The 14,990-nt window shown below is 34.7% G+C and overlaps 1 protein-coding gene across 12 annotated transcripts in view; it reads right to left on the bottom strand.

Moving 5' to 3' along the window:
* The window catches only part of WDR27 (WD repeat domain 27), a 141,904-nt gene that overhangs the window by 122,238 nt on the left and 4,676 nt on the right, over window positions 1-14,990 (bottom strand). For all 12 annotated transcript variants that reach the window (XR_002437456.1, XM_021392925.1, XM_021392924.1 and 9 more), the window contains exons 5-15: window positions 13,182-13,233; window positions 12,052-12,122; window positions 11,118-11,232; window positions 10,319-10,451; window positions 8,760-8,863; window positions 8,329-8,396; window positions 7,254-7,387; window positions 5,623-5,699; window positions 3,974-4,052; window positions 1,629-1,700; window positions 282-385 (exon numbers count right to left, since the gene is read on the bottom strand). Coding sequence is in view for 11 of the 12 variants with exons in the window: in XM_021392925.1 (XP_021248600.1) it covers window positions 282-385; window positions 1,629-1,700; window positions 3,974-4,052; window positions 5,623-5,699; window positions 7,254-7,387; window positions 8,329-8,396; window positions 8,760-8,863; window positions 10,319-10,451; window positions 11,118-11,232; window positions 12,052-12,122; window positions 13,182-13,233 (1,009 nt within the window). In the remaining variant the exon portion in view is untranslated. The remainder of the gene's footprint in view (window positions 1-281; window positions 386-1,628; window positions 1,701-3,973; window positions 4,053-5,622; window positions 5,700-7,253; window positions 7,388-8,328; window positions 8,397-8,759; window positions 8,864-10,318; window positions 10,452-11,117; window positions 11,233-12,051; window positions 12,123-13,181; window positions 13,234-14,990) is intronic.

Below are 14,990 nucleotides of genomic sequence, written 5' to 3'. Positions count from 1 at the left end.
TCCTCAGTGAAGGAAAGTGTTAGTGTTCAAGTTCTAGTGGAAAAGTAATAGAATGGGGCCAAAAGCAAACAAGACAGAAAATCAAAGGAGAATTAAAATCCTTTGGCATATATTAGCAGCTTGCGTGATTTTGCAAGTTAAAAAATGATGACCAGGCAGCAGATGCCAGATTTTTCATGGAGTTTACCTAGGAAATCCACAGCTTTTATAAACAACGTTGCACAATTTTTTTTTCTGCCTCCACAAGGACACAATAGTACATTTTATAAAACTATACATACCAGAATACTGAATGCAACAAATTCTAGTTGGTTTACAACTAACAGATATTTCTGCCTCATAGTTGATTGGAGGAGAACTTTCCAATGGATATTCTTTATTTGTACTTCAAAAAAAAGGGAAAAGGAGAAAGAGAGGAAAAACACTGAGATATCTAAACCCGGTTTGTTGTCATTTCAATAATGAAATAAATATTACTTGCAGAGTTATTCTAAATATTTTTAGGTACGTATTCCTTGGAGAATTTATGCTAAGTCCAGAATAAGCATCAGAACAAATTAAAAATTGCCATACTTAAATTACTCCCATCAGCAACTACTACAAATTTATGAAATAAAGAATTAACATAGCATTTTACAAAAATAAATACATTTTAAAAATCTAACTTCTTAAATTGCACAATTATCTAGTGAAATTAATTAAAAATACAAACTACCTTGCTGTGAGAATAAGCAATATGAAAAAGATTTCCATATCTAAACATAAGTATGACACTGATCATCTACTTAACAGCTTATTAAACAAAACTGTAATTGTTAAGTAGCTTAAGCTATCACAAAATAATGTAAATCAACCATGAAATCATCTGAAGTACTCATCTAAGGGCTTGCCTATGCACAAAAGGAATACAGAAACTTATCCACCAGCTATTAAAAGTTTAAGAAACAGTTTAAGAAAAAAAGAAAAATAGCATACATCATTATTTTTATGTTTGCACCACACAGAACAATGACTTTATATAGTAGAAAGAGAAAAAATGTGTGTAATATCCCCATGTAATATACCACATCAATTAACAAAAAAAATGCCAGCTTCATGAGAACATTAGCTCTTGTGTCCACAGTGAACATGAATCCACTGATCAAATTGTGCCACCACAGAATTGCAGAGGCTGGAAGGGGCCTCGAAAGACTGAGTCCAACACCCCTGCTAAAGCAGGTGTCCTACAATTGGTTGCACAGGTAGGTGTCCAAACGAGTCTTGAATATCTCCACAGGACACACCACAACTTCTCTGGGCAACCTGTTCATGTATACTCTACTTAAATCCATTACACTAAACTTGATTTGGCTTAAGACAACACAATTTTAGGAATGAATGAGGCATATGATCTGAAATCATTAAAACTCACTTTGCTTCTTCAGCTATTTTTCTTATTAGAATTGCACGTTAAGATCTGAATCACTTGCTACAGTCATTTTATAGCAAATTTGTAATGTGAATTGTAATGTGTTTCAGTTCCATAGATGCTTCTAACTAAAGTTATGAGAGAGGCAGTTACAAAACATATTTATGATAGAAATTATTTAAATTTGTTCCTCCTCTAAGGCAGTTGCTAGGTTACCTACCATTTAAAACTGGTCTTGCACTTTGATGCATTATTTTTCTTCAGGTTAGTATTTGGAGAAAACATGGTCATTCTACGAGAAAGAACACAGACTCTACTATATGAAACATTCATTGTTTCATGAGAGAAGCAGGGTTTTTTGCTGTTTTTTTTTCCTTTTCCAAACAAAAAAACAATCCTAATTCCTTCTTACTGTTTATGTATACTACTAATGTCAGTAGGTAAGATAATGTACACATTGAATGATAAAAAGTTAACTTTGTAGTGATCTATAATGTTCCAGTTTGGAGCTAAAGTTTTGCTTTCCATGCATTATTTGTTGGACAGTGCATACTGAAGGACAAAATCCATTAACATGAAGTATTCAGGTATTTCTTTCAGCAAACTGAAGAAACAAGAAGAAAAAGACAGAATGCCTAATAAGGACTTTGAAATAAAATTGGAACAACTGAAATGGGAGAGTAAGTTTTGACTTAGCAAAACACAAAGCCAACACAAGCAGTACAACTCCTTCATATAGCAGTAGCAACTTACAGGAAAAATCATCACCATAAGCGCAAAGCAAATGGAAAGAAGTGGTGTCAAAATGGCTTTTCCCTAGACAGTCTTTGCTATATCTGAGCAGAATTATTATAGGTTTCCCAGCTACGTTCCCTGAAAAAAAAATGGGGCCCAGACTCTCTGGAAATTGCTCTTAGCAAACACCATTCTAAATGCTTTAGTAGCAGCAGCACAACATATATCAAAAATTGAGACACTTAGCAAAACCTGCAAGAGCTTGAGCTGTGTTCAGATCACTCTGAAATGTGAAAGACACTCCATCTTGCATTACATTTTAACACTCTATTTCAACAGCTTATCTTCATATGTCTGAAATTTCAGGAAAACACAGAGGAGTTTTTTTGGTTAAGGGAGAACTCTGACACCACATTCAAAAGTAATTTAGGATATTCCACAGGGAACACTGTGTGGTGGGATAAATGAAAGGTGTTTGTCTATCCCAAACATCATCACAATGATTGCACACATCATCACAACCAAAAGCTCCTTCAACTGACAAGCAAAGCAACAAACGAGATACAAGTGATGCAGGAGAAATTTCATAGATGTCCTTAAGCCAGATTGAGTTTCCTCTGAAACTTTTATCTTTTGCTGGGGACCATTTCAGTCATGTTCTCAAGGAATGCTTTGATAAAACAAGGAAATTCTATGTCACAGAATTAGGAATGGGATGAATAGAACTTTCTTAAACTGCGAGTTCAGTGCTTGTACTCATCCTATCATATCCAAGACTTTTGCGTTGAGAGAAACTGGAGAAAAAAGACAATACAGTCTGTATATTCACAGAATTAGGAATACAAGCAACACATTCAGTAATCAGCAAAAACTGGTTCATCATTTCAAAATGATTGAATCTATTTTGAGATCCCAGTCTCTAATGGCTGTTCTCAGAATATAAAAACCACACTTTCTAGCTGCAGTCTAAAGATGTAAACATAAGCAGGCTTTTCCTCAGATCACTTAAAAGAAGTCTATTACTGGCAGGTAAAAGCTGGTTCTTGATTTCTCAGTTCCAACACTCACTTGCATTCAAAGTAAGGGTTATTTCTCATGTAACACCTTGCACCATTCTATTTATGTTATAACAGCTATGCTACACAAGGATGGTACTGTCCAGAATAATATATACCAAAAATGAAGTGCCTTGTCTACAATCCACCTTGGGCTCTGAGACACTGACATAAATTCTCCATTCCTGTGGGGAACACTAGCACAAGACTACTCATTCCATAGGAGTGTGAGTTCTCCAGCCAAAGATAAATCTTTAAAAGAAAGCAAAAACCAGGCAAAGCTACAGCAAGCTTTCGGAGAACTGTGACACAAGTGACTTTAGAAGCTCCTAATAAAAAATAAAAAATAATCCTGAAAGATCTTCAAAGATAACACCATACCAATAAAGAGAAGTCATATAGCTCACAAAATTGTAACATGGCCCATCTCAAAAGATGGTTGAGAGGAAATAAATGGCATACTTCTCCCTGTGTTGATCTGAGAATGTTCTATATACACAGAACAAGGGAAAGAACCAGCTGGGTTTAAGTGACATAGAATTTAGAAACAGACCCCGTGTAAATGTACACAGAAGTTTTCATTTCAAGACAGAAGCAACCAGTCACTGATCAGAAGCTGTGAAAATTTACATGTTTTTAAAAGGATTGTGTTTGTTAAAATCATATCTATTTTTCACCAGTCATCAGTTTCACAGTGGTGAGACTATACATCTCTATTACATGACAAAATATCAGACCCCGGTAAAACAGATAAAATACAAGCGTATCTACTCACCGTGGTGCAGCTGTATAACCTGATGACTTAATTTTATTATGAAAAACCAGTGGTTGATCTTTCACGGTACTTTTCACTCCTGCAGTAAAATAATTTAAAAGTCAATAAAGAGCTTCCTAATGTTATGTTCCATTTTTACAAGTTTATGGATACATAGTTAAGCTAGAGCAGTGGCCATTTTTAATGTCTCCTTGTATTTCAAAACACAATTATGATCAGCTACTTTAAAATACTGAGAAAAGGAAAGAAATATTAACTGCCCCTTTGCATAATATCCCTCCTCAAATAAAATCAAGTAGGAACTTCTCTAAACTTCGAACTAACAAAATTACTGCTCTAAGGAACTTTTCTCATAATTCACTCATGAATGTATTTTGTAGTTGTCCATTTTATGCTTAGATTTTATATTTACTAGACATAAAATATGCACATCTTACATTTGGAATATGGAATATATCTAAAGATCCTAAACAAACTGGCTAGCATGTACACACATAAATGGCTGTTCTTCTATGAGAAGACATGAATAATGGCTGCATTCACCCTGTTGTAATAATATTCCTGAAGGGCAGCTTCCAGCTCAAAACTAAATACAAGCATTTCATATCAGCAGGAATGACCTAATTAAATTTTAAAAAAAGGGGGGGGGGGAGGGGGTGATCTTGTTCATATTCCAAGGCAAAAACTTCAGGTGCATTGTGAGTGATCTCGTGGGCACATTTACCAAAGCTGAGGATAGAAGCATCCTCAGCTCCCATCAGCTATCACTTCTTTACATGTAATAATGAGGAAGAAAAGGATCCTTCCTAAGGAATGACTGACTCCAACTGCTCTGAGATATCATACAATTTCCTTGGAGCATCTAAGTTATCTGAATGTGACATGTCAACAATAGCACAGTGCTGGATTTCAGAAGCAGCTTCAAATTCTAGCAAAAACACTGTAGATGCTTTCTCAGACTATCACACAAAACCAGAAGTATAACCTTTGGCATTCTAGCATGTCCATCAAGCACAATAAAAAGAATCAGAATAGATTATTCTAAGTGTCTACAGCTACCAGTTATTTTCTATCTTTTCTAAAGAAAAGGTAATTGTGAAAAACAATATTTTCTAGGTATTTTCTGAACCTAGTTTTACTATTGTTAAGCAAAGAAGTTATGTGCTCTCCAACAGCAACTGGAAGTCAGATCTTTCTCTTTTTTTCAAACAGTAGGAACCTAAGTCAAAACCCAATTTCCTAAACTTACAAGTATTAACAAAAGACTATTCAGGACAACAAAACCAATCCAATATTTAACTAAACATAAGAAAGAAAAGTCAAATTATACAGAAAAATATATTACACACTTTGAAAAGATATGAAAAATATAAGCTTTCTACATACTTTAACTCTTTCAGAATCGACATTTTTCGGAGGACTATATTTGAAAGAGGAAAAATATCACATTACCATCATTTTTACTACAGATATTTGGGTACGATATGAAATACTACTAGAAAAATAAAATTCTGATAAAATAAAAATAAAATACATATAACTTAAAAGAGAAATAAATATATTGCTTAGAATAGGCATCAGACAGTTGAGTCTGTTACTGTTTTTAAAAATAACTTTATTAATTCATATCAAGATTGTTTTACACTTACCACTTGCTTTACTCAAAGGTTCTTTCGTGTTTTTATTTAAATTTGTACGCAATGGAGATTTTGGCAACAGAGGACATCTAAGTTATAAAACCAAAAACAAAAATTGTCAAATTCAATTGACAAAATCAGATTAGGAAAAGGTGTCATAACTTATTCTTACTAATTTGTGTGAATGTGTGTATGTACACATGAGATTTTCACTTCACTTCACTATAGACAGCAGGTTTTTCCATGACTTAAGATTTCAGTGCTTTCACAGAAGCGATTTCAAGGATCATGAAGGACCAAACAGCCACTGAGACTTGTCACCATGGATTCACCAGGAACGTGGTGCATCACCAACTTAATAAACTTCCATGATGAAATGGAAGACAAGAAGAAAGTGGTGCATACGGTCTACTTGGACATGAAGGCTTTTGCCGCTGTCTCCCATAAGATCCTCATAGAGAAGCTGATAAGAATAGTCTGGAGGAGTACACAGCAAGGGAGTTGAAAACTGGCTGAACAGCCAGGCCCAGAGGATGGTGATCAGTGGCACACAGTCTAGTTGGAGGCCAGTAACTAGTGGAATACTCCAGAGCTCAGTCCTGAGACCAATCCTGTTCAGTATCTGCGTTAATAATCTGGATGGTGGAGTAGAGCATGTCTTCATCAAGACTGCAGAAGACATCACAAAACTAGGAGAAGTGAATGACACACGAGACAGTTGTGCAGCCATCCAGAGAGACCCTGACAGGCTGGAGAAATGGGCTGGCAAGAATATCAACAAGTTCAACAGGGGAGAGTGCAGACTCCAGCACACAGGGAGGAACTACTCCATGCAACAATAAATGCTGGAGACCAGCAAGTCCAGAAAAGGACCTGAGGATGCTGGCAGATCCCAAACAGAAAGTGAACTAGTGACATGCTATTTCAGCAGAGAAGGCTAACGGTGTCATGGGATGCATCAGGAAGTGTAGCTAGCGGGTCAAGGGAGGTGATCCTTCTCCTCTGCTCAGTTTTAGTGTTCAGTTCTAAGTTCCCCAGTACAAGAGAGACATTGTGCTACCGGAGAGAGAGTTTTGCAATGAGTCATAAAGACAATGAAGGCACAGTAGTATTTCTCCTACGAGGAAAGACTGAGAAAGTTTGGACTGTTCAGCTCAGGTCTTCTCAATGTATACCTGAACAGACAGTGCAAAAGAGGTTGTGTCCAGTGGTGTCCAGTGACAGGAAAAGAAGTAATGGACACAAACCGGAGCACAGGGGGTTCCATCTAACTAACAGGAAGCACTTCTTTACTGCTCAGGTGACCAAACACCGGTACAGGTTTCTAAGAGAGGCTGTGGAGTCGCCTCTTGGGAGGTACTCAAAAGCAAACTGGTCATGGGCCTAGGCACTCTGCTCTGAGTGTCCCTGCTTGAGGAGGGATTGGACTAGATGACCTCCAGATGTCCCTTCTAGTCTCAACCATTCTGCAATTTAGTAATTTCTCCCACTTGATGCAACTACAGCATGACAGGAAAACAAGTGAAGTAAATTCATGTCAGCAAATAACTATACAAAACCATGTGATGCATTTAAGTGTCAGAAAAACAAATGCATAATCCAATTTTGAAGAAAAAAATCTAACATTTTAAGTTATTCCGTACCTGGCAATGACTGATAGACTCTCCTCATTTCCACTTTTAAGAATACCACTCTGCTGAGATCTCACCAACAAAGCAAGATTAACTTCCAACACAGCAATGATGTCTTCAAACATTGAGGTGATCAAGCATAAAACCTGCAGTAATTACACTATAAAATAGCACTCCATGTACTTTATAACTTAAGCTCTAACAGAAAGTTATTTATAATGGAGAAGGAAACTGTTTTAAGCTTATGAAAATGACTCAAAAATATCCATGGATCTAGTCTCACAGCATTAAACAACAAAAACTGCTTAATTCTGTCCTTCAAAATATGCGCACACTGCTTATATATATGTCCTAACAGAATTACATACCTAGCATTCACAAAATTTGCAACACCTTCTAAAATAAAGATATTTCTGCAGCAAGACTTGTGAGAAAAGAGGAACACATGGAGAAAAGGTTGCTTTCAGAGACATGCTGAGAACTGATAGCAGACATGAATGATTCAAGTGAGAGGGCCGCTTTCTAAAAAAAAACAAAAAACACTGCTATGTCAATATGACATAGGTCTATACTCAGCTCACTTTGCAGGAAAACTGTAACATCAAAAATGTTAGGAAAAAGAATGCCTTTCATTTCCTAAAAAGCTTTTGTTGATTTTCCACAGAAATTTTCTCACAAGTCAAACAGTTGTTGCAGATTTCTTGGAAGGATTCAGAAGTTCATCCCAGCATCTGCTTGAGGAAAGTGTTTTTCACCTTTTTTTCCCTCTAAAACAGGGCCTCTGCTCCCACAGTGGTCATTCTTGACATTCAAGGTACACACCGAACACTACAAAAAACAATTCACCTTTTGCTTTTTAGTCACTTCAGACAGTATTCAAACTGTGAGAGCTTTAAAACTACCCAGCTACTAAAACTAAAAAACTCCTTAAAGAATCATCTCCAGAGAAAAAACTCTGTAATTCCCATTTTGAATAAATAAAAAAGTGTACATGTACATAATTTGTAAACAAAATGCAGAATTAATGTTTATAAAAAATAACTGAAAATGTAAACATTCATTAAATAAATGCTAAATATATACTCACCTTTCCATTAACTGCTTTCTTCATTAATGAACACGATCTAGCAAATCGAATGCTGAGGCCCCTGTAATCTTTGCCAAAAAGAACACAGTGGAAAAAGACGTATTTACATTTAAAAGGGAAAAAAATTACGCACACTGATTTGACACCATCATAACCCACTGTTTTCAGTACATATCCTTCTAGCTTACAGCCACATTGTGAACTATGAGTAGAATAATATGCCTTGTACTTAGGTCACTAAACTGAATAGGAATTCATTACTAGCCACTACAAAAATCTACCACTGACACATATTCTGAAACAAGTCATCACTGACAGAAAAACGCAGTAAAAGCAATTTCCGCTGTATTCACTAATTCTTATACTATTTATATCAGACAACAAAGAAAAGCAATCACATTAGATTGTAGCTAGACATTTTCTAATCATACCTTTGTAACATACAAATGCTTCCAACTCAAAGTTGGCTAGATTTATTAATAACAAGCCAGTAGAGGTTCCTACCCAAAAATAGCTTCTGTTGAGGGCACAGGATCTATTAGGAAAAAAAAAAAGATGTACCTGAGTATGATAAAGAAGCTTCTTTTTTTCTGTATAAGACACAGCAATATTAGCTAGCTTGAGTCCAATATGACAAAAATAATAAGCCACCCAAAAAAAGATTTTTAATGTATTTTTTAAATCTGTAGTTCAAAGGGAAAAGTTTCAATTAAAATTTGTGAAGTTTTGAAAACCAAGAACAGAAGGCAAGTCTTGATTTCGTGTAATTGTTCCTGGCAAATCCAAAGCAGCATACGAAATACTTTTCTTCAAAAAATTACTGTGGTTTGTACAGCTGAAAGATGCTGTAAAAGCACTGTATGTACAAAAGTAAACTTAAATGAAGAGATAAACCCACACATATTCTTGTTTTTAATACCTGTATTACAAACACATAAGCAGCAGTGAAACTCAAGGTATTTTTGTAATTACAGCGCAAGAGAAGAACCAGAACAAACTACGGGGAAAAAAATAGCTTAAAAAGGCAGGAAAGCTTGGACTGTCTGCATCAGTCTATTCTTAGCCGCAGTAATATTGCAGTTATGCAATGAAACTCAATATTCACAAACACCGCAGCCTAGCCCAACTGGTTACAATTTCAGTCAACACCCAGCACAGAGTGAAATGTTATTAATAAGATGATGATAACAAAACAAATTTTGCCATTCTCAAAATTAAAATTGTTTTAATGTCACAGTAAATAAACACTGACATAAATTTCTAAATATTTTTTTTCCAAATAAAATTGAGTAAACTTATCAGTTTGATTTTCAAATTCAGACCACAAAGTTGAAACAGCAGTATGGAAAAATACGAAGCTAAAGCCTGGTCTTAAAACAGTCACCATGGTGGTTCAATACTTTTTTGTGCTCTGTATAGTTTTATTTGAGGTTTGCACTAGTTTCAAGCATGGCAAATACAAACTAATTCAATTTGTGAATTCTTTGAATTGTTTCTACAGCAAGAAGTGGCAGTATCAAATTATTAGGGACAATGATACCAAGTTATATACGCAGAAAGTTAATTTCATCTACTTTAAATTAATGAAATGCCATTTGCTGCATTGAAATTATTCAAATTCAAAAAGCTTAGGGAAATAGGAGACCTATAATTTTTTGCACATTAGGGTTGCAAAAGTGCACTGTTGCATTTCATAGCAGGCAGGAAACATGAGAAACTCAAAGCTGGTCAGCTGTTCTAAGAAAAATGAATCTCCTGATAAAACCAACATATAGCAATTTAAAAATCAAACAGGAAACTACTTCCAATCACCAGTCTCTTAAAGCAAAAGGTGATGGAGCTGTTTTAATAGTAAGAATTTAACGTTCATTGTCGTTTAGAAGTAGAACAAAATATCTATCTGTGATGCAGTGAAAATAACCTAAGAACCAACAGGAACTCCTGGGAACAGATTCCAGCCAAATACTTGGTGGTATTTTAAAGGACTTACATGTTTTCTTCATTATGGAAACATACTGAATAGTCACAGTGTTCAATTAGGAGGACGGGCAATGATGTTTCCACTGACCCCTCCAGTTTCATGCTGTTTATTTTACAAAGCTCAGAAATATTTTGCCTTTTACCTAAAGAAAACCAATCAACAATATCATCAGTCAACAAAACAATGAAATAAGGCAAACAGAAAGAATTTAAGAGAGAATTAATAGTAATGTAGTAAAATAGCATGAAATAAGACCACACTATCTTTCCATTTCAAAAGATGGAGATATCCTGAGCCAGACAATCACCTTTCTGAGGTGCAATCATAAAAGGCTTAAAAGTACTCAGTGTTATGCCAATAAAAAATACCACTGTCAGTTAAATAATATATCATGGGGGCTCTGGTATGAATGTAAAATAACATAGCATAGCAAGACATATAATAAAATAACATAAAACAGCATAACATAAAAGATTCTTAGAATGTTCAAAGGTAACTGAGAAATGGTACTCCACTTAGACAATGGATTAATTTTTTAGGAATTGATTCTGTTCCCACTGAAGACATTATGCAATGATTTATAAGCAGATACATTGTCCAAGATGTTATCAGAGACATATATGCATAATTCTCCTCAGTATGCCAATCCTCAGCTTCATATCAGCTTCAGTAAAAGATTCCACGTGACTGCCTGAGATTCAGAACTCTATCACTTATAATAAATTCTCACTGCATAAAAGGGCACACACTCAGTAGCCAATAACAATTGAAATATAGCAAAAACAAAATTTGAGAAGCACTACGCTACCTAATTCTTCTTCAGATTTCCTGATTTTATTATAGAATTTGTCTTGCTCTTTCTTTAAGTCAATACGTGCCACACAACGGTAATTATGATCACTGATTAAGCTGAAGATCCAAAGCTGAAAGAAAACAAAAGAAAAGCTATTGCAATAGAATTATACAAATAAGAGCTAGAGGTTCAATACTGAAAACTGTTGATGTAACTAATGAATTTTTATATCTGGAAACTTATCGGGGACCAGAAATTAAATTACATCCATCTATATTCCAAAATTATCAAAGATATTTTCATTATTAGCAGAAGTAGACATTATCAATTTGAACAGCATGTCTAATTCCAATATGTTTATATTTTTGAAAAGAAACTCCTCACAGACTATTTCCTACAATTAAAAATCCTGGGTAACCTGCATACAATTGCTTACTGAGTCATGTAAATGAATTTCATTCATACTTTTGTCTTTTTAGGCACCACTGTATTTAAGTGTTTAATTTTCTTCATGATCCATTGAACGGTTACACTGAAGGAAGATAGCCTTCATATGCCATCGAAAAATTTCACATTAATATATTCCTAACATTAAATTAAAGAAGATATCAAATGCTTGACGTGTTTTTATTACATTTTTCTTAGAATTCCACCATGCTAAAATCATGGCCTCTCCAATTTATGGCCATGTGTTTTATTCCTTGGCCAAAAAAATGAGCTTTTCATCTTTTTTCTTTTAAAACAGATACTTATAGTATCTCAGAGTACACATACTTACTGATTGCATAAAATTTTTATGGTTTTGAGGAAAAAGTTTGCATTTTGTAATAAAGGTTATGTTTACTAAAATAGTTGTAGCATTTTAAAACTTGTATGCAAATTGTGAAGCTACTTGATAGATAAATTAATGATAGTTGACTATTTTGTCACATAGATTGATTTTTACTACCTGTCCTTCAGCACATCCAGTGATAATCTGTTTCTTTTCTTCATCAATTAGCAGACTTAGCAAAGGAAATGCTGTTTCAAAAAAGTTGCACTTAGTTCCAGAGTACACACAAATCAGAAATTTTATTCAAAACTGATACCTCCTATTTATAAAGAAAGGTAAAAACCAAACAAAACAAAAAACTAAGGCTAAGGGTCTTTTTTTTTTTTTTTTAAATTGCAATGGGCTTTCCATTTGTAGATCTGCAGCCTGCCTTCCCAAAGTGGCATGGCTGTGGTTTTTGGCAATCTTCTATCCACACTGCAGAAGCAGTGGTTTGCGGCACTCTTTCACCCAGGCTGCAATGGCAATGTTTTTCAGAGCACTATAGGCGTAGCTTTCCCCTGGTGTTCGCCCACTGTAATTCTCATGACCTTGCCTCTACAAACCGATTCAATCAAAGCAATTGCCACTGACAATCACAAAGGAGTCATTCCTTCTTCCTCTCCTTTCCTACCATATGGTTTGAGCTCTCATTTTACTTCAGGGCATCTAATAATAGATAAGCACAAAGCTTAACAACCAATTCCCATGTAGTTCCTGCCCCTAGTTAAAGTGTATTCCAGTCTGTTCTTATTGCACCATAGACAAGAACAACCAACACAGAATTTGAGCAGGTTCTGGTGACAAGCATATAGTTACTTTCAGGAAAGATTTTATTGGAGAGCGATATCCTTGCTGCACAGGAGATGTTTGTCTTCCACTCCTTTTGTGCTCTTTCTATAAAATGTAGCTTTTGACTTCAAAGTCAACGTATGCCTTCAACTACAGACCCTGCTAATAAACCTACATATGGTACACTTAAAGTATTTCCTTTCATTTCATATACAAAACTTAAAAGAAAAAAAAAGCACATAGACAGTGGAATTATTTGTATATTTCAGTAAAAACCAAAAGTTAAATGGTCAATCTGTACAAAGAACTGCTAATGAAAATAAACTGAAACTATCTACCCACTTAAAAGGAAAATACATATGCTAGCATTAAGTTTACTATAAATATTTTTACTAGGTCAACTAAACACATGATTTTATTTTATTGTTCAGATTGATGTATTTTGCTATGAAAAAGTAAATAAAAAGAAAATTTACCTGTTAGTACTCCTGACTGATATTTTAACAGTCCAGTAGAATAGTCCCATACCTTCAGAGGAAAAAAAAAAAAAAAAAAGATACGTACCTACTTAGATTTTTAAGGAAAACACAAACTTTTACAGGCCATCAAGTGGTGAAAACAGGGAAATGCAGCCACTGAAAGCGGTGCAATAGAGTAAGGTTGTTTACTGCAGGGGTTTTTTGTTTGTTTGTTTGTTTGTTTTTCGTGTTGGGCTCTGTTTAATCGATAAGGATCCATAGTAAAAAAGGCGAAACCTACCTGATATATATACACAAAGTAATAGAAGTATTTCTTACCACCTTTGCTTAGGTTGATCTCTTGGTGACTTAAGCTAAATCAGTGCATGCCAGACTTGAACTAGTTCTAGATTTCATACAGGGAGCTTGCACAATTTCACAATTTTTATATTGAGACCTAAGATTATTACTAGACTTATGATTATTGCTATTAATTATGGTACTTATCACTATATATTGATCCACATTAGATCTATAGATCTAAAAATCAACTTTCACTATCAATTAGACTGTTTCTAAGCGACTAATACTTAATAGTTGAGTAAGAAAGATAAATAAAAACAAATTGTTCCTCTCTTGCTGCTACTTCTACAAGTCCTCCTCACCACAATTTCTTCCACTATATTTACCATAACTATCACGTACACATTGAAAGAGTTGCAGCAGAGCACTCCCTGCTCTCTGAAGTGAGCTTTTATATAGCTCCCAAGTTTATCCTTTTGTTTATGCTTCATTTGCTTCTGAATGTACATATTATTTCCTTAAAAAGCTGTTTCCTAAGATTCTATTTCTCGAAATTATTTGAAGAGATTCTCACTCATTTCACTTCTTTAGCCTATTAAAATGCCTTCAGACAGCATAAGGCTTTTGATGCTCCATGTTCTGCAATCATAGGAGCCAACTACCATAGACTTTAGCATTGCTGCCCTCAGAGAATTGCCTCTAACCTGCAGAATAAGGCAGGTCAAATAAAATATCAAGTCTTATTACTAAATTATTTCATAGACTTGCAAACTATTCTGATAGTCATTTTAATCCTAATTTTTATCTTGGTTAAAAAAAAAAATCAACTTGTTGGAATTTTGTGTAATTCATCAACTCTTCATCAAGTCAATAACAAAAAGTATACAGAGCTTTTCATTCAGTCATTTTCACCTTGATTTTATTTTTAGGTCTACATGAGCTAAATAAGAAACAATAAAAGTCAGAATTGTTCATATTTCCTACAATTCCAATACAATATTTGCATTTTCTTCAACCAAGACAAGGATAAAAATCAAAATAGCATTTTCTCTAGATCAAACAGTTCCATGAAAAAGAAAAACACCTAAACTTGGAAATAAATATGTGTTATTTTCATAAAGCAAAATTTACTTTAGCTTGTAGTACCAAATGCTTGGTATGTTTAGAGTTACATAGAGAACAACCAATAGAAGACCAAACTGTATCTAATCTAGCTCCCCACCCTGATATATTCTAGAAGACATAACCAGGTTCATTCAGGTTCCTTTTTCCTCCTTACTGCCTAAGTCATCTTCAACTGTCATCGTGTACAACAGCAGCAGTCTATGGTATCATTATGTAAAATGTCTGGCAAAAAAATCCTGACGGTATGTAACAACCATGGCACGTAATACCATGGGAATACGATAAGGGAAAATTTCAGTCACTGTCAGCAGTCTCAAAGCAGAATGTTTCAATTCAGTTCAATATACTGAGACACTTCTGTTACAGCCAAACTGATCAAAATATTTTGTGTTCATTTGC

Source organism: Numida meleagris, chromosome 3 (genome assembly GCF_002078875.1).
Source record: "Numida meleagris isolate 19003 breed g44 Domestic line chromosome 3, NumMel1.0, whole genome shotgun sequence".
Classification (NCBI taxonomy): Eukaryota; Metazoa; Chordata; class Aves; order Galliformes; family Numididae; genus Numida; species Numida meleagris.
The sequence above is the reverse complement of the archived record's forward strand: the minus strand, read 5'-3'. Positions and strand labels throughout refer to the sequence as shown.